This window comes from Wyeomyia smithii, chromosome 1 (assembly GCF_029784165.1).
Source record: "Wyeomyia smithii strain HCP4-BCI-WySm-NY-G18 chromosome 1, ASM2978416v1, whole genome shotgun sequence".
Lineage (NCBI taxonomy): Eukaryota > Metazoa > Arthropoda > Insecta > Diptera > Culicidae > Wyeomyia > Wyeomyia smithii.
This window is the reverse complement of record NC_073694.1, coordinates 168125091-168148146: the sequence shown is the minus strand read 5'-3', so window position 1 is coordinate 168148146 and position 23056 is coordinate 168125091. Positions and strand designations below refer to the sequence as shown.

At 40.0% G+C, this 23056-nt stretch overlaps 2 protein-coding genes across 4 annotated transcripts in view; both read left to right on the top strand.

The window, feature by feature from the left end:
* Positions 1-21765, top strand: part of LOC129718676 (shootin-1) — a 44030-nt gene extending 22265 nt beyond the window's left edge. For all 3 annotated transcript variants that reach the window (XM_055669689.1, XM_055669691.1, XM_055669690.1), the window contains 4 exons: positions 38-150; positions 746-908; positions 1191-1635; positions 21044-21765. In XM_055669689.1, the coding sequence (XP_055525664.1) occupies positions 38-150; positions 746-908; positions 1191-1635; positions 21044-21519 (1197 nt within the window). In that variant the 3' untranslated portion in view covers positions 21520-21765. The remainder of the gene's footprint in view (positions 1-37; positions 151-745; positions 909-1190; positions 1636-21043) is intronic.
* On the top strand, positions 13243-17095 carry LOC129718677 (uncharacterized). Its single transcript, XM_055669692.1, has 2 exons — positions 13243-14909; positions 14941-17095. The coding sequence occupies exons 1-2, from the start codon at positions 14867-14869 to the stop codon at positions 15630-15632; spliced, it is 735 nt and encodes a 244-aa protein (XP_055525667.1). The 5' UTR covers positions 13243-14866; the 3' UTR covers positions 15633-17095.
* Positions 21766-23056: the final 1291 nt, after the last annotated feature.

Sequence of the window (23056 nt, the reverse complement as noted above, 5' to 3'; positions counted from 1 at the left end):
AGAGTGTTCAAGAGATTGATTTTCCTTTTCTCAACAGAAGCAACAAACGGAGGAAACTAACGAGAAGTTGCGTACGGAGAACGCTGAACTCAGCAAAATCGCGCGACTCATGTCGGTCAACATGCTGGAATCGATCGATACAAGTAAAAGGTGTGTGTCTCGACTAGATGTAGCATAGGATGGGAGAAAAAAAGGAACGAGAGAAGGGTGGTACGAGAGAATTCGTTGCAGCTTTGCAACAGTTTGTTTTGATTTGAGGTTCAAAATCTTCGGCGGTTATCAGTTATGAAGGGTTTGGAGACTGAAAAGTAGCACTAATTACTTATTCAATTAAAATTGTACTAATTTTAATTGAATAAGTAATTTTTTTCGAACAAGGGGTAACCTTGTATAGAATCATTTTTCTCCGTCGTCCTCGAATTGATGCTCTGCAATATGAAGCACCATAAATTGAAGCTCTAGAACATCATCAAGACACCTGACAAAAGAACAGATACGTTCTTCGAATAATACAACGGAAGCTTTAGAGCAATTGTTCTTAGTAAAAATATTTATCCTAGTTTGCCTCAGCTCTGTTGAAGGACTTCGAGTATGCCTTGCCTTCATATACCTACTTTTAACACGCGCTCTCATAAAACCACGAATGTATCTTATTCTCTTCTACTCGTATTTTCTTAACCTGTTTCTAGCAGATTCAACTAATTAATGAAACTTTCAATATCTTTTCAACTTGCCACCACCACAGGTTGGAGAATTCCTACATTCAGGTGCGACGGGAGCGGGACCAGCTGGTCCGCCAGAATCGCGATTCAGTCGACTCGAAAACCGGACCGAACGAGGAGATTCAGAAGATTCGTTCAGAGATGGAGCTCAAACGAAAAACGTTTGAAGCGCAGTTTATAGAATATGTAAGTGCTTGTTTTTATTCGATTGCTTTACAATTACTTGGCAGGTTTTTAACAAATCGTATAACCGAACTAATTGGAAAAAGTAGTATCGATTCACTTACTTTTCTCACTGTTTTGGCGGAAATGAATTAACCACAAATCTTGTACAAAAAATTTAAACCAGCATGCATTTACACAGCACACATTCGATTTAACGTTATGCGGTTTGGAAAATGCACTCTCACCTACTACTGTATCTAATTGTAATTAAAAAAAAACACACACACCCCCACACATATCTAGAAATCACTAATGGAGCAGGAGCTTTCTCGCAACACCAATGAGCAAATTGTAACGCTGCAGCTGGAGGTGGATAGGTTAAAACAAGATCTCGCCGAAACGCTTAACCGTGCCGAACGGGCCGAGGAGGAGGCCCGCGAGTTGCGAAGTATGCTCCGGGCGAGCCAACTACAGGATCGCCAATTTTACTCCCAGCTAGACTTGGATAAATTAATTCTCCATGATGGTGATGGTGACAATGACTCGCTGCTATCCGGTGTCAGTGGCGGACCGACGGGGCCGCCTCCACCTGCTCCTCCTCCTCCTCCACCTCCACCGCCGCCACTAGCGTCCGTGATGTCCGGGGCTGGACGTGGTGGCGCTACAGGGCTAAGCGAAGCAATTTCGATGCAAAAATCAAATCATGTGGCAATAAAGCCCGCACATAGCAGACAGCAGCAAGCAACAGGTAGGTCATATCGATCAGTCTGGCACGGCCAATGCTACTACTTTTACGCTACCTTTTATCCACTCCCCTTTTTACTTTTGCTGCGCAGCAAGTACTTCGGGGTGACGGAGGTAAAATCAGCTGGTGCGAACTTGTAGTTCAATGTTTTTGTTGCTTTTTCACTCTTAAACTTTTACATTAGATAGACGCATTGACTATTTATTTCACTACTATTTAGTTATAAGCATGATAGATGTCATTTTACTCCAGTACACCCAGCACTTCCTGTGGATGAGCAAATATCAGGAGTGCACTTGGAACTACTTTTCCCAACGCTCTAATTTACTTTTCTCTTCACCGAACGTGGTCCCTGAGATGCAGGAAAGGATGCGACTATTAAAGCGTTCATTACTGTATCACTTCACTTAGATTCGGTTTTATTCTGAAATCAGCTAGCCTTCTTCCATATTCATGTCATCACGGTACTACATGTTTGGTAGAGTTTTAAACCACCCGTGGCAATACGCCAAACTATGAACTGAGCAATCCTTCGAAGCCCCACCGACACGATCGTTAGCAGAAAACCGACAATAACAGTAATCTGGCAGCCATTGAATGGTCATTTCATTGGCAACCACGGATAGAATGTCTGTTCATTGTGCATCAGAGAAATGCCGCTTTTACTTGTTCTGTTTCCCCTCATAATAGTGTTTTTTTTGCGTTTGTCGCAGGGGAGCTTTGCACTGCTGTTTGTAGGTGGTTTACTTTACTTTCTGTATTGTTTTGAGGATTCAGTTCTGATTTGCACTGCACTGCTATTCCACGCATATTTGTCCCACTATTGAATTTCTAATCATTTTCATACCACCAAGCACCTCTGAGTATGGTCAATATTTTGAGAATCATGTACTTAGAACATACCGTGTGCAATAATTTTGGATACAATTCTAAAATTTCCTTATGATATGTAAATATCACACATTTAATTTCTGAGAGTACTTTTCATAATGAACATCTACAGCAGATGTTTTGAAATTAGACCGGCGTTTTTTCAAATGCTTTTCGAAACTGTAGCAGGCGGCAAACACGGATTCCATGGGGTTTTCATCCCAGATATTCTGAAAAACCGTGTTAAACTGTTCCAAGTTGAAGATTTTGTAATCAGTAGATTGGATATCATGTAGGACTAGACACAAACTGTCCATTGGGTTTATTTCTGGTAAGCTTAGCTACCATTCATTTTTTCCCAGAAAATCCATCGTATTGTCCCTATATAGCCTTGAACCAAGTTTTCAGTATGCGCTACTGCACCGTCTTGGTAATCTCCAAAGAGTTTTCGAAGACCAAATTCTCCCCTAAGCTTTCTTTTCATAATAAACAGCATTGACCCTGACGCCTGGGTCGATGAAAATCTGTATAAGTTTCCCTCGATTGCATACTGCCCCCAAGCTGTACTCTGGAATCGAGAGCACTCCTTTGGGACTGCGAAATATTGTCTCTTGCTTCATTGTGTGGCTGCTCCAGGACAAATGGTTTCTCACTAGAAAAAAATGAACTCGTGACCAGCGTGCCGTGAAAGTATCATTTCGCCTCTATCGAGCCTCTTTTTCTGAGATGACACGGAAACGTCGTGAGCTTTACGCTTCCTTTAGTAGGCCTTACTCCAAGATCAGTCATCGGTCAAAAATCGCTCCACTACGACTTCCCGAAAATGCTTCATCGCGCATCAAACACAAAACAACTGACAGACAATGCACGTTAAAATAAAAAATAATGAAAATCAAAAGAAACACAAAGAAAAAATCTTGAGACATAATTTTGCAGCAATTTATCGACCTTTAAAGGAAAAAGGCAGGACGAATGATCCGTCTAAGTTTCGGATGAATTCACACACTTTTCGTTTTATACCGCCCAACAACTTCTGCACAGTGGAACTGTCAACTCGATCCGCCATTTTTTTCCACCATCTATGTAAATCAGCTGTTTTTTTATCATTTTACCAATTTTCTTCAACTTGCTCTTGATTATCGCCCAATATTTTACAGTTAGACAAAAAACCGGGCAATTTAGTGGGTTGCTAGCTTTTCGATTATATTATTTTCATTCTACATACTTGTACCAACCATTGATTTCCCGGCTGTAGTGGCAGCTGGCCAAGTCAGGCCAGTACCTCACCGGGCCGTCATGCGATTGGATGAACGGTAAAACCTACTTCTGGAGCACTGTTCCCTGTACACCTGGTCATTCATGGTTGATCCGGTGATGAGAACCTTGGTTTTTGCCAAAGCCGCCCCCTGCAGATCCCCTGCCACACTATCAGCTTATTTATTTATTTATTTCGTCAATCATATATGTAGACTAGTTACATTAATTTCTAAACTATACACGAACATAAAACAAATTAATTTTGTGTCCTCAGCCTCAAGGACTTGAAATACTGTTTCAGTTTATACCGGGACATCGTAAAGTCAATGGCTTCGCAGTGTTGATTATAAGAATTCATCATACTATTCATAGGTCCATTTTTTGCGTATTCCGTACGATGATGGTTAAGAGCAAATAAACTACGGTGTCGAAGTTGTCGAATGGGTGCATAAAAGTTCAATTTAGAAAGTAGTGCTGCTGAGTCAACGTTCTGCGAAACGATATCGTTTACAAATGAAGCCATCGCGTACTCTCGCCGTTCTTTTAATGTTTGAATGTCAATCAACATGCAGCGTGCTTCATATGACGGAAGACGATGTGCGGTCCAACCTAGCTTACGAAGAGCATATAGTAGAAATTGCTTTTGTACTGATTCTATTCTTTCTTCATGTACGCCAGGACGAGGAGACCACACACAGTATTCCAGTATTGACCTCACATAGGCAATATACAAAGTTTTGATAGTGTACGGGTCTTGGAAATTATAACAGAAGCGTTTGATAAACCCTAACATGTTGTTTGCCTCGTGTATGATAGTGTTATAGTGGTCGATGAAATTAAGTTTAGAATCTAAGATTATTCCTAAATCCCTTACTTTATCACATTTCTTCACATTCTGATCACCTAATGCAATTACAATTTTGGGTGTTGTTAATTTTCTGCTAAAGGATATTACATTGCATTTTTTTTACATTTACTTCAAGTAGGCTTTTCTTACACCAGATGTAAACTGTGTGGATTTCATTCTGAAATACATTGATGTCTTCTTGATTTTTTATTTCCAAAAACAGCTTCATGTCGTCGGCATATATTAGAACTTTAACATTTTTGAGGATGAAGGAAATGTCGTTTACGTACAAAATGAAAAGAAGTGGTCCTAAGTGGGAGCCTTGGGGAACACCTGAAGTAACTTGAATGGGATTTGACTTTTTTCCATTGAATTTTATTATTTGTTGCCTGTTTGTTAAATATGATTCAAGCCACTTCAGGAGACCAGACTCAATTCCAATTTTTTGCAGTTTAAAAAGTAGCATTGGTATGTCAATACGATCAAATGCTTTGCTAAAGTCTGTATAGAGAGCTTCAACATGGTTCCCATTATCCATTGCATTCAATGAGTAATCTACGAATTCAAGTAAATTTGTGGATGTAGAGCGGCCTTTGAAGAAGCCGTGTTGTTTGTCAGTTATTCGATTTTTGACTTGAGCAAATATCTTTTCATTGACAATTGCCTCAAAGAGTTTTGGAATGCAAGAGATAATAGCGATTCCACGATAATTACGTATGTCAGATTTACGCCCAGATTTGAAAATAGGCACTAAAAATGAGCTTTTCCATATATTTGGGAAGACTCCAGTTTCCAACGACATATTGAACAGCCAGAACAAAGGAGATGTAAGTTCCTTCGAAAGATTTTTCATGAGTGCTGGAGGTATTCCGTCAGGTCCAGGTCCTTTGGAAGGGTCTAAATTTCTCAGACCCTGCAAAACATCCTGTACCTGAAGTTGGTTGACACCAACGTTTCTTGGATATTCTGGATAAAATGCAAAATAATCGCGGTCGCGATTTTCTTCGGAAAATGTGGTATAGATTTCCTGGAAAAATTTTGCAAAGAGATTGCAATTTTTCTCCGAGTTATCACCAACATGTTCATCGAGTTGCATTATTGATGGAAAATTGTCTGATTTTAGTTTTGTTTTGACGTAATTGAAGAAGTTCTTTGGACAAGACTTAATTTCTAGTTCAGTTTTTGTATTGAATTCTTCAAATGCATCACTGATTGCAAAGTTCAGTTGATCACATATTTCCAAGTAAATTGCTAGATTTTCACTGCTATTGTGCTTATTGAAAATTTTGTGAGCTTTTTGTTTGCGGTTTTTTAAATTTTTTATTTGTTTGTTAAACCAGACTGGATGTTTAGTGTTAGCGTGGCGTCGTTTTTTCTTCAATAGAATTTCTTGAGAGATGATGTTGTACAGGATTTTGTAAAAGACGCTAACAGATGATTCGACATTTCCTTCATCTCTAAAAATTTGTTGCCAATTGACACAGTTTAATTTGTTTTTAATATTTGCATAGTTCGCGATTTTGAAATCAAGGACTTCCTCATACTCACAGTCGTTGGGTCTTTGATATTCATGTAAAAATAAAGAATATTCAATTGCTGTGTGAAACTTTTCGTTTTTCCACAGTGGGTTAACTGATTCGGTCACACAGAAATCTTCATGGATATTCGTTAAGAGTAGGTCCAAATAGCAATTTTCACGGTTTCTTACATGGTTAACCTGGTTCAAACCTAGTTTAGCAATTTCGTCAAACATGAAGTGCAAAGTGATGTTATCTCCAACGACTGGGAGTAGGATGCTTTCGTTTTCAGGGTCCAAGATGAAGTCAGCGGTGTTTCGATTGAAGTCCCCATAGATGTGAACTTTCACTTCTGGAGTTAGTTCAGATAAAATTTTTTCTGCGCAATTACGAGCGAACTTGTCAGCAAACACGAATTTAAACTGCTTGGCGACACCATCCTGGCGCTTGGACATATTGAATTTTCGTCCTGACAGCTGCGCGTAATCCATTTTTACCATTGTCTCATCATCCATTAAAATGCAGACGTCGAATTTGGTCAAGACTTTCTCCTACAGCATCCTAGCGCGGCGTTCTGCAACAAGATTCTGATTGAGGGCTTGCTGGCGTGGTGCCGAGAACTTCTCAACCAAATCGCGCAGGAAGAGCCCAGGGTTCGTCCGAACTGTTCTGCATACTTTCAATCGTAGCTGCTTGTCAATCGTTCCGCTTCTGCGGTTGCTGTGATCACGCCGTCCAGCGTTAAGGTGAAACGGGATTGTGGTCTTTTCCTATACAATTTTGAGGTTAGAGTTTTTTTTTTACTTTTGTAGTTTGAGCGTAAAAAATCGGCTTCCACTAAATAAACAGCACTCATATTGCTACTTCAGGCATGCAACAGTTGTGAAAACAATTAATAAAAGTTTCATGTACGTAGTCTTCATAAATCAATAGAAAATTAAATTGCAAAATTCGAGTTGATCGCGACCACGTCCCGTTTCACCTTAAGCCGTTTACATACTAGCGCGTTCTGCGTTGCGGAGACGGTTCGCGTTGTCGTGGGTTAATGTACAGCGCTAAGTAGTGCTGTGCATTAACCCACGGCAAGGCTATATGAAACTTTTTGTTTTACCTTTGTTATACTAAACAGAGGTTATAAAATCGGTGGAAAAACGCAAAGTTGATCCGAAGACCGGAGGGCCGAGTGGTATGTACCATTCGACTCAGCTCGACGAGCTAAGCAATGCCTGTTCGTGTGTACATATGTGTGTTGTCTGTATGTATGCGACGCAAAATACTAACGCACCTTTCTTATAGAACGCAATATTCGATTTTGATGATTTTACATGCAAATGAAAGCTACTGTGCTCCCCCAGAATGCTACCGAGTGGACTTTTGATTATTGGTTTAGATTTCGAGACATTGATCAAAGAGTATTTTTTTACCTAAGATATCTAACTTTAAACACAATAAATGAAATCTGTTGAGGGCCAAGCGTTGTATACCAATCGGCTCAGTTCGACTAAATGAACCTTGCCTAAATACATGTGTATGTGTGTATGTGCGTAAGTATTTGTAAATATGTTGTTTATATGTGTAGAATTACAACATCGAACAAAAAAAATCCCACCTTTCTTACAGAATGCATTATTCGATTTTAGTGTTCACAAGTGCAAATGAAAGCTCCAAAGCCTATTAAAATTCATACTGAGCGAGTTTTTTATTGGTTGCTTGAATTTTACAATATTTACCAAAAAAATTTTAGGCATGGAGTGTTTTACTTTTTGGATCATTTCTCTCTCTATCCTTTTTTTCTATCTCTCTCCCTTCTCTCTCTTTCTCACGCTCTCTCTTTTTTCCAAATGCTATTTATTTTTCAAAAGGAACTAAGAGTGAAAGACATCTGTGCATAATTTTCATACTCTGCGTAGTTCGTAAATTGATTGTAAATTAATGAACTTTTTATTCTCAATTGCTTTTTACTAAGTTAGATTTTACCATACAGCCTAGTTCTCTAAAAAGAGTTACGAGTACACTTCAAACAGCCAAAACCATTGAATCTAGCGAAAAACCTTTATTTAAAAAAAATGCATTTGAATTGGAATTACATTACCAACTTTCAACAGCATCTGATGTGTACTAGGAATTGATATTTCCACAGTAGTTGGAGAAATTCCAATGAAATCTTTCAGCACTTGATCCTCACCGATTTTATCAAGATTTTCGTTGATTTCTTGAAACAATCATACGTATGATTCAAGCAACTTTTATATGGTAACAAACCAATTAACGCGTTCCTTTAAAATTCTGAACTATAATTTCTTGAGAGCAAGTTTATAGGTTTTTGCTGCAATTCGTAGGAAATATTCGAAGCTAATCCATACTCTATAATCATTATGATCTTTTCTGAGTCTTGCGATTTTTTTAAAACGAAGCCGTTATGGTATCTAAACTTGGATTATGGGAAATCTACATCATTTTTATCTTTACTGTTTCTTTTATCGTTACTGTTCGATTATGTCAAAAATTTTGGAGTTGTTCCTATTTTAGCCAGCATTGAATAAACTGGTTTGGGATCGAAAAAATAAAACTCATACTCCAGTGATAACATTTATAATATTTGTAAAAACCACGTCGAGGTTAGATTCAATGATCGTGTTTGGTTCACCCTCTGGAAAACTATCTTTTAAATTTAATTTTGAACGATTTATGGTTTACTGGCATAATAAATTTACATGTAGTGATAGTTAGTATAACGAAGGTTTCTGCACTGCTTGGTGGATTGTTTGAGTTTTTTTCTAGTCATTTAATAAATTTCTGAGGATGGCCGAAAATTAAAAAATAGGTCAAAGCGTAGAGGAATAAGTGCAAGTTTTTCAGTATCACCGAAAAGTTTCAATTCAAACCTGCAAAATAAAACAAACGGTGATAAAAACAAGTTTCAAACAAAGCTAGATCCACTTAGTATTTGGTCGTAGCTTTATAATTACTGTGCCGCCTCTAGTGGCGATTACAAGAAACCAATGGCAGCGCAATGATGAGGAATGTTTGTTTACATAGTGGTGAAAGTTTCATCAAATTCGAATCAAAAATGTCAGTTGGTTTGTGTCACTGTCCTGTCTTTTTGAGCCAAATTTAACTATCATCGTTGGACTAATTTATGAGTTACGCCCTTGTGTTGTGTTTTAGTCTCATGTAAAAAAGTTGATTACCGCTCCCAAAACGAACGTAAATCATAATAGGTATTATTTTGTAAGCAACATATGCCCATTGACGATCTTTTTTGAAGATTTGAGCTGTACAGTGCTTTTTCGATTTTATCACGGTCAAAAAAAAATATACCGTGAATTTGGCGAAATGATAAAAATTCAATTTTTTGTGTTGGATTCAATTGAAATTTATGATGTTTTGAGTAAAATGATGCACTTTCATGATTGAATGGAATATAAGTTCAAGATACAAATGTATGAATAAGAAAAAGGTTAGTTTATGATAGTTTGCTCCATTGCATTTTCGCAGACTTTCTCACGGCTTTTATACATGCAATATCAATACGATTTATACTGCCCTTTCTTTAGCCTAGTGGTCCCCGTGGCTCTGTGGTTACCGATGTCGGTCGGCTAGCTCTCCCACACATGTTGTGATATCGGGTTCGATTCCCGATCGAGTCCAGGATGTTTTCGAGCTGGAAATTTTCTCGACTCAGCACTGGGGCACGGTGTATCGTTGTACTTATCCTACACATACAAAATGTGCCAAAAACAATATCGATAACGAATTCTCTCAACTAATCTAGTTGATCGAGACCGCTATTAGCCCCAAGGCTAAGCGTGCGATATTGTTCTTTAGCCTAGCAGAGACTAATGCTTGTTTATGTGAAATTGTGGAACCGCTAGATTTTATAAAATTTAAATTTACACTTTATGAGGACCAATCTGCAGTACTATTTGAGTTGTTAACAGATCTTTTTTTCTTAACTGCTCGAATAATACGTAATTTTTGCTTTGAAGTAAATAAAATACGTATTTCACGGTTCATTTTCATTAAAATTATGACACAAATTATTTGTAACAGATATGGCACTTGGTTGCCTCAGAAAATTGATCAAATAAATTGAGTTCATAAAACTATACACATGCAAGGACACAAGGCATAACATGTTGATGTTTCGAATACATTTGCTGCAAATGGAAATACATTATTCTTGATTTAAAGTTTTTTCTTTAAAAAGCGTGATAAAAACGAAAAAAACCTATATTGATCATTCAATTTTTTATTTGTAAAAATAGATTTACATGAACGCTTCAATCCAATAAATGTATATTCACTCTTTAGGTTCTTAAATATTGATGTTGTAATCTTTACATATAAAAATGCAGTCAAGTCTGTCTGTCTGTCTGATCCATATAGGCCCGAAAACTACCGAACCGATCGACGTGAAAATTTGTATGTGGGGGTTTTTGGTGCCGATAAAGGTTCCTACGATAGTTTGAGACCCCTCCCTCTTCTGGGACGGAGGGGTCCCATACAAATGAAACATAAATTTCTGCATAAGTCAAGAACAAACCAAGCAAATGACACCGAATTTGGCATGTGGATGTTTTAAGGGCTAACTAATATGTCCATAATAGTTGGATGAAACACAAATTTGTGCACATCTCGAGAACTAATCAAACAAATGGAACAAAATTTGGCAGGTAAATGTTTTTAGTGGAAACAAATATGTACATAATGGTTTAAAACCCGACTCCCTCTTCTATAAGGGAGGGATCCCATGAAAATGAAACACAAATTTCGCACAGCTCAAGAACCAATCAAGAAAATACAACCAAATTTTGAATATGAATGTTTTTAGAGGTAACAAATATGTCCATGATGGTTTGACGCCCCTCCCTCTTCTGGAAGTACATGTTTCTTCACAAATTTAAGCACATCTCGCGAACTAATCAACTAAATGGAACCATATTGGCAGGTAAATGTTTTTAGTGGTAACAAATATGTTCCATAATCGACCTCAGACAACATTTTGGATTGTAAGATGGCAACTTCCGGTTTCTGGAAAACAGCCGAAAATGGCCGATTTCCACCCAATATAATAATATCCGGATCTAGAATAATACACAGGAGCTAAAATCGACCACAGATAGCATTTTAAATTCTAAGATGGTGACTTCCGGTTTCTGAAAACAGCAGAAAATGACCAAGTACCACCGAATATGAGTTTTTCTTTAACCAGTATGCCGTTCAAAATCCAGAAATTGTCTCCAAATGCCATTATGAAATCCAAAATGGCGACTTCCGGTGTCGGAAAAACAGCGGCAAATGACCAAATACCACCCAATATGGGTATTTCCGGAACCGTAATGATGCACTGGAACCACAACTCGACTTCAGACAACATTTTGAATTGTAAGATGGCAACTTCCGGTTTCTGGAAAACAGCCTGAAATGGACGATTCCCAATAAATATTAGTATTTCTGGAACCAGAGAGATGCACAGAAGCTAAAAATTGATCACAGACACAATCTTGAATTTTAAGATGGTGACTTCCGGTGTCTGGCAAACAGCCGGAAATGACCAAATACCATTCAATATGAATGTTTTCGGAACCAGAATTACGCCAAGATGACAGAAATCGATTTCACAGGCAATTTTAAAGTCCAAAATGACGACTTTCGGCTTCTGAAAAACAGTCCAAAGTGACCAAATATCACCCAATATGAGTTTTTCTTCAACCAGTATCCTAAATATCATTTTGAAATTGATGGCGACTACCGGTTTGTGAAAAACAGCCTAAAATAAACAAATACTGTCTAATATGAGTATCTCTGGAATCAGAATGATGGAAGGAGCTAACAATTGACCTCAGGCACCATTTTAATATTGCTAAATGGCAACTTATAGGCAACAGTCGGAAATGACCGAAAAATACTCAATATGGACATTTCCGTAAACGTGATGAGGCATAGAAACCAAACATTGACCCTGGACACTATTTTGAATTTGAAGACGACCACTTTTAGTTTCTGAAAAACAACCAAAAATACCTCCCAATATGGGTATTTCCGGTGTCAGATTGATGCCAGAAAGTCTGCTGATAATGACAGAATACCACCCAATATGAATATATTCAGAATTAAGGCGATATACAGAAGCCAAAAGACGAGGATGTTGTCATTTCGATAAAACCAATCATTTCAAACGATTTGTTATTTGTCTTTGATCATATCCTATGGCCGATTCGTCATGCATTTGCAGACTTCAAACAAACCGCAAGGAATAAATGAACTTGGAACGTTCAAATAGTACGACACCACATTTAAATTATGTTGAGGCCACATATATCGATCAAAGCAGGTATAGTTTTAAATAGTCTTTGAATTTCTTTTCCTTCCATAACTTTTGAGCCACATATCAAATTGTTATGAAGTTTGTTATTTGTAAGTTTGAGAGATGGCTCGTTCGTATGACACTAGTTATGTTCAAATAAGTCATGTAATCTTTGAGATAATAGACTTTCGTTGTTTTATTAACAATTTAATACATAACGGTTGCTTAAGTTCGATTATGATCAAATGAAATGGGAACTTGTAGGGCAGCCAAACTTTGAAACCACGTGTTCAATCATAATTCATCAGTTAACCCTTAACTAGCCCGCTCATCTGATAATAATAATCAAATCGGTTGTGTAGTTTCTGAGATAATGAAGTTTCGTGATTTTCACAAGTCGGCACATTACAAATGAAGTTACAGTTCGATTACAGTAATATTCAATAGTGTCTTCTGAGGCAGCTAGACCATTCATTTGACACTAATTTTGTTGAAATCGGGTCGGCCATCTCTGAGAAAAGTGAGTGAGTCCAAGTAGTCTTCGGAATATGTTCCTTTGCATAGCTTACTTACTTACTTACTTAGATGGCCGTACGTCCTAAGACATGGCCTGCATAACGTGGTTCCGCCAATTCACTCGGTCCATGGCTGCCTGCCTCCAGTTCCGCGGGCACCCGGTACTTTGCAGATCGTGCTCCATCTGGTCCACCCATCTCGCTCGTTGCGCCCCTCGCCTTCTCGTTCCCGCCGGATTTGAAGCGAACACCTTTACATAGCTGGATTTCACATTTTTAAACATAACAGGCAAAGTAATAGTCCGATTGCAAAACAAATCAATAGGGTCTTTGGGGCAATTAGACCTTCCATTTGACACTGATTTTATGAAAATCGGTACAGCCATCTCTGAGAAACATGAGTGAGATTAAAAAGTCTTAAGAACACGTTTCTTTTCATAACTTTTGAACCACAAGTTCAATCTTTATGAAATTAAAAACTTAAGGATTTTCTAGGTAGCTCGTTCTTTTGAGACCAAAATTTGTTCAATTCGGTTGTGTAGTTTCTGAGATATTGATGTTTCATGATTTTCACATTTTTAAACATAACCTCTAAACTAAAAATCCGATTACAATAAAATTCAATGGGGTCTTATGAGGCAACAAGACCTTTCATTTGCAATTAATTTCATGAAAATCGGTCCAGCCATCTCTGAGAAAAGTGAGTGAGAATAAAAATCTGCACATACACACACACACACACACACACACACACACACACACACACACACACATACAAACACACATACAGAAAATGCTCAGCTCGTTGAGCTGAGTCGAGTGATATATGCCATTCGGCTCTTTGGAGCACTTTTATACTTTCGGTTTTGCAAGTGATTGCTATACCTTTCTAGGAGAAAGGCAAAAACCGTGAGAAAATCGAGCGTGAATTTGGCGAGTAGTGATAAAAACGACTGTTGATAAAAGCGAAAAAGCACTGTACTAGCAATTCGTACTAGCAATGTACTACGAACATTCAAGAAAATATAACTCGGAACATTCGGTATGGACCTAGGCAACGAAAAACGGACCACGAGTGGAAACTCGGTTCCTGGAACTGCAAGTCGCTAAATGTTGTGGGCGGAGACAGGGTGCTGCTCGAGCAGCTAGATCCCCGCAAATTCGGCATCGTGGCTCTGCAGGAGATCTGTCGCAAAGGTGAGAAAGTGTGGAAAGTCCGTGGAGGCAAGGCCCAGTTCTACCAAAGCGGTGGAGCAACCAACGAGCTGGGAACGGGTTTTTGTGTAATAGGCAGAATGCAGGATCGCGTGATCAATTGGAGGATTAAAGGTCGTTTCTTCAACTACAGCATCATCAACGTGCACTGCCCGCACGAAGGTAGACCTGACGACGAGAAGGAATCGTTCTACGCGCAGTTGGAGGCAACATACGACGGCTGCTCGTCACGGGACATCAAAATCGTCATCGGGGATATGAACGCCCAGGTTGGTAGGGAAGCGATGTATAGACCGGTGATAGGGCCTCACAGCCTACACACCGACACGAACGACAACGGCCAACGATGCATCAACTTCGCAGCTTCCCGAGGCCTAGTGATTAGAAGCACCTTCTTTCCACGCAAAGATATCCACAAAGCCACCTGGAGATCACCTGACCACCATACAACAAATCAAATTGACCACGTTCTCATTGATGGCCGATTTTTCTCAAACATTACAAACATACGCTCCCTCCGGGGTGCGGTATTCGACTCAGACCACCACCTAGTAGCAGTACATGTGCGCTGAAAACTATCCACGGTATTTCACACGCGTCAGAACCGTCCTCCCTGGCCAAACATCCGGCAGTTGACCAACCCGCAGGCTGCAGAGAACTACGCGCGCTTACTTGAGGAGGCACTACCTTCCACGGAAGAGCTATGTGCTTCGACTCTCGACGATGGATGGGGGAAGCTACGCTCGGCCATTGGAGAGGCCGCATCCGCGGCACTAGGTGTGGTATCGTCGAGCCGACAAAATGACTGGTTTGACGGGGAATGCCAGCAAGCGATGGAGAGGAAGAAAAGAGCTTGGAAAAATTATCTAAGCATCGCCACAAGAGAGAACGCGGCCAAATACCGACGAGCACGAAATGAGTTGACCACGATTCTGCGGAGGAAGAAGCGCCAGCAGGAGGACAGAGATCGTGAAGAGCTGGAGCAACTGTTTCGGGCTAACGAGACACGCAAGTTTTTTGAAAAAGTGAACCAATCCCGTAAAGGCTACACACCGAGTCCAGATATGTGTAGGGACGTGGAGGGGAACCTGATCACAAGCGAGCGCGAGGTGGTTGATATGTGGCAGCGGTTCTTCGATGAGCACCTTAATAGCGGAGCAACGGAAGGAGGCGGAAGGGAAGTTATCCTTGGAGTGCCTACATACGACAGTAGTGTCCCAGTTCCTGATATCCTGGAGATCGAACGGGAAATTGGGTCACTTAAGAACAACAGAGCCGCCGGCAAGGACAGGCTCCCGGCAGAGCTCTATAAACACGGAAAAGAGGCTCTAGCAACGGCACTCCACTGGGTAATCTCTAGGATTTGGGAGGAAGAGAGACTACCGGAGGAATGGATGGAAGGAGTTGTATGCCCCATCTATAAAAAGGCGATCGGCTACAATGCAGCAACTACCGCGGCATTACGCTGATCAACGCTGCCTACAAAGTCCTCTCCCAGATCCTTCTCCGCCGTCTATCTCCTCTAGCGAAAGAATTCGTAGGGCAGTATCAAGCGGGCTTCACACAAGCACGCGCTACTACGGATCAAATTTTCACTCTCCGGCAGATCCTTCAGAAATGCCGGGAGTACAACGTGCCCACACATCATGTTTTCGTGGACTTCAAGGCAGCGTATGATACAGTCGATCGAGACCAGGTATGGCAAATAATGCACGACTACGGTTTTCCGGATAAACTTACACGACTTATCAAAGCTACCTTAGACCGAGTGATGTGTTACGTGTGCGTGTCGGGGACACACTCGAATCTCTTCGAAGCGTGCAGAGGGTTGAGACAAGGATGAAGAATTATCCTCCACATTGTTCAACATTGCCCTTGAGGGTGTAATCCGACGGGCGGGCATCGAAACGAGAGGCACGATTTTCGGCAAAAGTAGTCAACTCATAGGCTTCGCAGACGACCTGGACATTTTTACAAGAAACTCAGCGACGGCGGAGGCAATCTACGCCAGACTAAAAGTGGGAGCTAGAAGAGTTGGACTAGAAATAAATGCGTCGAAAACCAAGTATATGATAGGAAGAGGCTCGAAAGAAACTAACATTCGCCTCCCACGGACGGTGGTCATGGACGGCGACGAACTCGAAGTGGTAGAGGAGTTCGTATACTTGGGATCTCTGGTAACCGCCGACAATAACACAACTAAGGAGGTCCAACGACGTATTCAAGCTGAAAATCGAGCCTACTCTGCCCTTCGCAGGACGCTTCGATCCAGGAGCATACGCCGCCGCACGAAACTGACGATGTACAAAACCCTAATTAGACCCGTAGTTCTCTATGGACTCGAAACCGTGACGCTGCTCACAAAGGACATACGCGCACTGGCCGTATTCGAACGGAAAGTGTTGCGGACAATATTTGGTGGAGTACAAACCGAAAGCGGAGAGGGGCGTAGGCGTATGAACCACGAGCTACAGACACTACTTGGAGAGATTCCCATTGCACACCTGACGAAGGTCGGGAGGCTACGATGGGCCGGGCGTGTCGTGAGGGTGCCGGATGACTGCGCGGTAAAATCGGTTCTCTTCAAGGACCCCACCGGCACCAGGAATAGAGGGGACCAACGTGCTAGATGGCTTGACCAGGTTGAAGCGGATCTGCGAGTATCGAGACGTCTAGGAAATTGGCGACGAGTAGCCCAGGACCGAGTAGAATGGAGGAAAATTCTTGATACGGCACGAGCCACCCCGGCTCTAGGCTGCTGAAGGAAGGAAGGAAGCAATTCATAATCAGATGGCGCTACCAGTGACGCCAGTTTTGAACACCAGCGAAAAAAACTCATTATAGCAATAAGGTCACCATGCGGCGCTAGTGTACAAGCGATTTATAACACAATTCTCTTTGAAAATTTACACGGAGTTTCCGATCAATGTGGTTCTTGCTTGGACGTCTGTCTGTGCTTATATCTTAAGAGCCAGTTCGCGAGAGGCGCAACCACATGTTTTTTTGATGTTCTCCGATTGAGCTGAAACTTTCAGCGTTTGTTTGTCTGTTCAAGGTAGGAAGTTTTGCAAAATTTCAATTTTTTTCATTGAGTTTAAGTGAGGTAAAACGGCCCTTGAAAATTATATGTCCAAATACGTCCAAATACTAAAAAGTGCAATAGCTCCTGCTAGACTTGATGAATTTTCCTAAAAATTTGTGGTATTATTCTACACTAAGAGCACTTCAAAACGCATAGTCACAATATATAGTAAAGAGGTAAATTGACGGCAAAAACGCATTTTTCTTTTAAGAATTGTCAATTTTCAGGGTCATCCTACTCTTCTCAACATCGCTAAAAAAATATCTGAATATAGCATTTTGTAGAGCAACTCAAGAGCTTTAATGTCATGTTTAAGCCAAGTGTGCCGAATGGGCTCTAGAAGGTTTTTTTCAAAAAACCGTCAAAATCACTAAAATCACTATAGTTACTGCTAGACTTAATAGATTTTACTGAAAATTTGGATAATCACTGTACCTTACCAGAACTACCTACTTTACCAGAAGATTCGCAGCTCTGATAAGGTACAGTGATAATCCAAATTTCCAATAAAATCTATTATGTCTAGCAGGAACTATAGTGATTTTAGTGATTTTGACGGTTTTTTGAAAAAAAAAAACCTTCTAGGGACCCAAATTGGCAAACTTGGCTTATACATGACATGACTTGGCTTATACATGACAATAAATTGGCTTATACATGACATTTTTTTTTCTATCGATGTTGAGAAGAGTAGGATGACCCTGAAAATTGACAATTTTTGAAAGAAAAATGCGTTTTTTCGTCTTTGCCATATATTGTGACCATGCGTTTTGAAGTACTCTTAGTGTAGAATAATACAACAAATTTTTAGGAAAACCTATCAAGTCTAGCAGGAGTTATTGCACTTTTTAGTATTTGGACGTTTTTGGACATATCATTTTTAAGGGCCGTTTTACCTCACTTAACCTCAATGAAAAAAATTGAAATTTTTCAAAACTTCCTACCTGGAATAGACAAACAAACGCTGAAAATTTCAGCCCAATCGAAGAACATCAAAACAACGTCCCTCACAAAGGCGGTTGCGGCTTTTGGCACTGGCTCTTAGAAAATAATCACGTTAGATGGTGTCTCGAAAAACTGTTTATTTTTTCTATACTACGCCTATGCCTATGTGTATAGGTCATTTTAAGAAACGTCTCAAAACTCAATTCAGAATGAAATTTTGACAGGAAGCACTGAACCGCTAACGTATCGTACGTAAAAGCAACATATATATCAGCAGGCTCCGTGACACCTGTCTGTCAGTTCTTAGAATGGTCTATAGTGAATCCACAGACAAACAGACTTGCCATTCGATGACGATTTCTTCGTCCAAAAAATAATGATTATTATTTCATATACTTATGACAACGCGCAAGGTATATAAACAACGTACCTTTGATTCAATTTTGATGATCTAATTTTGGTTCAACTGAATTTATTTGTTTTTCTAGTGCGAACTTTCTCCTGGAACACACTGAAAGTGTATGAAAAATCATATATTACAATGTAGTGTTGACAAAAATCCAACAATTCCTCGGTCATGCCAACGCAATACGTAAAAGTTTTGCTCAACTTGGAAACTTTTTTTTCTTTTCTCCATGATTTGGAACATGCGACAAATATGCATAGAATGGCAGCGTAACACCGAACTACCACTTAGGCAAAAGGAAACGAATCATGAACAGAGGCAACGAAACCACTGACAGTGTTATTGAAAAAAAAAACAGAAACTGTACACTCTTCTGTCTGGAAAATTACTTTCCCGGGTTGTCACTTCCTGATACCTCTGTCGGAACAAATGGATATCGTACATTGCGGGTGGAAGTTTTGCTAACTGCATCGGCAGGTTTTTTGTGTGCTTTGCGACTGTCTAATTGGAGAAAAGATCGACTGATTCATTTCTCCTGATTTAACAAATTAGTACGTTTGGTACCAGGGTTTTTAAATCAGGCCGTTCATAGTTTTTTGGCGGCAAAATGTTTATGAGCAACTTGTTGGTGATTCCCAAAGAATGATAACTACAAAAAATTGCTTTTAATCATTGTGGGGATAATTTTCCGACTTGTCTGTGTAACTCTCCAGAAGTTGAAAAGAAATTTTTTTTCCATGAACTCCGTTTGATATTTTTTTGTGAAATCGAGTCCCACAGTCAAATCTATACGGTAGTAAAATCAAAATCCCTGCTAATGAAACACCATCAAGATGATCAGAAACGCTTTTTAACGTTGGGAAAAGTGAAGGAAGGGAATAATCTTAAATTAAATGAAAAACTAACTGAAAAACACTGCAAATAAAAAAACAGAAAAATCAGTACATTTTTGGCGTTAATGATGTTGAAGCGTCAGTGTTCTTGGCATTACAAGGTATACAGTGAGACCAATTAATAATAGTCAAAATGGGCCCTCAAATACTTCCCTGCGGTTCAACAAGTGAGTTAGTAATTGAATTCAATCCAAAAGCATTGGAACGAGTCATTACAGCTCTAGCACACACATTTTTTTAAACTATTTGTGTGCTTTTTAATGTTAGTTCAGCTGTTTATTGCATTGACCAGTGGTTCCAAAACTTTTTGGCTTCGTGACTCCTATTGCTACATACAAAGAGCTCCACAGCCTGCGAACCACAGATTGGGAACCACTGCTTTAAACGAAGTCATCGTTCATGGCGCGAGATCCGGCATAAATTGTAAAAAGCATAATGATAATGAAAACAAGTACCACTACTTAACCTCCAGTTGGCACAGACTAGTATATTTTTAGTCCCTACTTTACCTGCAGTTCTGGAAATTTGACTTTCTGGCTAATTGCCCTCAAACTATTTCTCTCACAACATATCACGTAGAAAGCTGCTTTCACGACGAAATAATCTTGATCAGGTTGAGTTGCAATCCAATAGTTCTCTATCTACCGTGATTAACAACTCTATGCTTCCGTTGATAAAACGAAAACGTTTCCTTTTTAGATGGTTTTTAGTTGGTGCAGATAAAGCCACGAGCTGCCACCGCAGAAAACTGTTGCCCGTGCCGGTGTGCTAACAAGACAAAATCAGAGCGCACTTGTCAGTATGTAATCGAATTTGACATTTATTTTCCCCCTTTCTGGTGCTCCGTTTCACTACATCAACATAAATGCCGCACTGAACGGGACAATTCAATTCAAACGGTATCCGGTGTGGATGAATTCTCTTCGTTATTTTGTTCACAAACTACAAGCTTTTGATTCAATACGTCACCAAGCGCTTTTCAAAATACACTATTTGCCAAAATTGAGAAGTTCAATAGTATCACTATCTAATGAATGCAAACTATCGGACCAAAACGTAAACAACTTCACTGGCACACCCGCACTAAGTCCGGCATGTACTTCCACGACCACGGTCGGATCCCAACTGGTTGCGACCGGTCAGTCACAGCCAATGGTCAATCAGTACTTTAATACACCGTGTTTGCCGAGATACTGAACATAATTACTAATTTTGAGTAATTTCACGCATTTACTAATTAATTCTCTTAGGAGCTTTCTTGTCTAATTCCGCATGAACATCAACTAAACACTAATGTCTAACATAGTACCCTATGTAAACAAATTATTTATTTAAAAGACATCTTAAACTTGTTGCTTTCGAATAAAAAGCATACAACATATTCACTAGGTTACACACGAAGCAACACGTGCGTCAATTTCCACCCTGCTCTATTTCTCTCTTTGCGTACAAAAACAATCTAAGTTCTCACGGAATTGGTAAACAGCGAAGACTCAAACCGCTGCTGTGCAACAAAACAAAGCTAACCTCCCACGTTTGTTTTCCTACTTTCAGGTCTAGATTCCGTGATTGCCGACATCAAAAGCGGCCGAGTGACGTTACGACGTCGCAACAAACCGAATGTGCTGAACGAGCTGCAGCAAAGTGCAGGCGTCACCAGCGGTGAATCCAGTTTGAATACCGACTTCAGCGCCGATGCTGGTAGTAGTAACACCACCACCACCACCAGCAACAACAACAGTGGCAGTAGTATCAACAACAATCGTCGCAGCCAGCAGAGCTACAGTCAACTGGCTGCGAAAAATCCCGCCCTGCGAGAAATGTACGAAATACTCGAACGTATGAAGCGACGGAATCGGAAGTCGAAGGTTATTTTCGAATCCGACCTAGTGCCGGCGGCTGGGAAATCTAGCGAGGAGGAAGAGGATCGAGGTGCTGCGGCGACTGCTGCTCCTGCTGCAGCCTGTGATGGTACGGATGCGGGACGAAGTCGGAGCCGAACTGTGATTACCGGTGTGGTGAATGTTTGACCTTTGACCAACGTTGAATTTTATTTTCTCAATCTACTTCAAACTACTTAAAACGTGATTTAACTTAACGTAATGCATTTCGTATAATACACTACTACCACTGCTTAATTCGGGGGTAGTACGGTTTTAATAGTTATTATAATAAAATTTAAAAACTTGTTTTTATTATTTTGTATTAATTGTTTAGTTCAATAGACAATATCTACCAATCAAAATGAGTTTTACTGAAAAATCACAGGAAGGTTGTATGCAAAGCCACGACCGCAAGGTTGAAGTAGAATACTTTTACAAGAAAGATAACCCGGCTGCTTGCGTGTCAGTCATTTTTTCTAGTAAATAAACGTTGACCGTTCATTGGCAGTATTGTAATTTCTTTTTGTTTGATATTTTGAATGAAGTTCATTGAATATTTTTAAATTTTGTGCAAATGAGAAGTTGAAGTGCTGCCGAATTGTAATATGCACATTTAATACGACATCATTAAACAGGAACGGAAAAAAGGCTACGGTTGTGCAGAACGCGAATGCCGGCGCGATGCGATTCGCCTTACCGTGGTGAAATGTACAGCTCTTTCTAAGGCGAAGTAGAGCTATACATTTCAACACATTTCGTCTTGCCGAATCGCATCGCGCCGTTGTTTGCGTTCTGCATGACCGTAGCCAAACACTAAGCGACGCAAACACGTAATAATAGTCAGAGTAAGTATGTAGATGAAGATAATTAACTTTGGATTATAGCGCAAAACGAGAAAATATTAACTCTTCAAATATTCATTTGTGTTCTTCAAATTTCAGTTGTTCGATTTAATATCCGATGAAATGTCTGTTTATTATCTGATGAAGCTCTTATATAGGCCAAATGATTTGATTGATTGATTTTTATTATAGAGCCTTTAACCTGAGGGGTCATTCAGCTCTTAAAGGATAAAGTATAATATTAAATTTTACATTTTATATCATTTTCTTGATGTTTGCTAATTGCACAAATTTGAGTAATTTGTTTTCCCTGTCTTCCTCATAACATAAAATTTCGCAGGTATTTAATTCTAGGTCTACTTCTCTTCTAATATTTTCAAATTCTTGGCACTCAGCGAGGATGTGTTCCACCGACAATTGTACACCGCAATACTGACACATGTTTTGTTCCTGCTTGTCTATCAGCCATCCATGAGTTAGGCGGGTATGTCCAATCCTCAATCGGGTTAGTATCCTCTGCTCCTCTCTGTTCTTTCTGTCCTTCCAGGCTGCCGTTGATGGTTTAATCCTTCTCAGTTTCACTTCCCGGGATTGGTACCATTCCGCTTCCCATACTTCTTCCAAAACTGTCCTACACCACCGAATTCTGTCCACTGCTGGAATCGTTCGATCGACTATTTCGCTTTTCCTTCCTTGATTGGCCATCGCATCTGCTTCGGTGTTACCTGGGATGTTGGTGTGTCCTGGTATCCAGCACAACACTGCACTAGTCCTTTCCATCTCTATTTGAGCCGCTCTGATCCAGGGATGATTGGTACCGTTCCCTTGAATTGCCGAAACAC

What these genes read in the sequence shown, in the direction of transcription:
- LOC129718677 (XM_055669692.1), top strand. Translation starts at nt 14,867, where the DNA reads ATGTGCTTCGACTCTCGACGATGGATGGGGGAAGCTACGCTCG. An exon ending in GATGGGGGAAGCTACGCTCG is followed by an intron (nt 14,910 to 14,940) that starts GCCATTGGAGAG and finishes CCGCGGCACTAG; the next exon opens with GTGTGGTATCGTCGAGCCGA.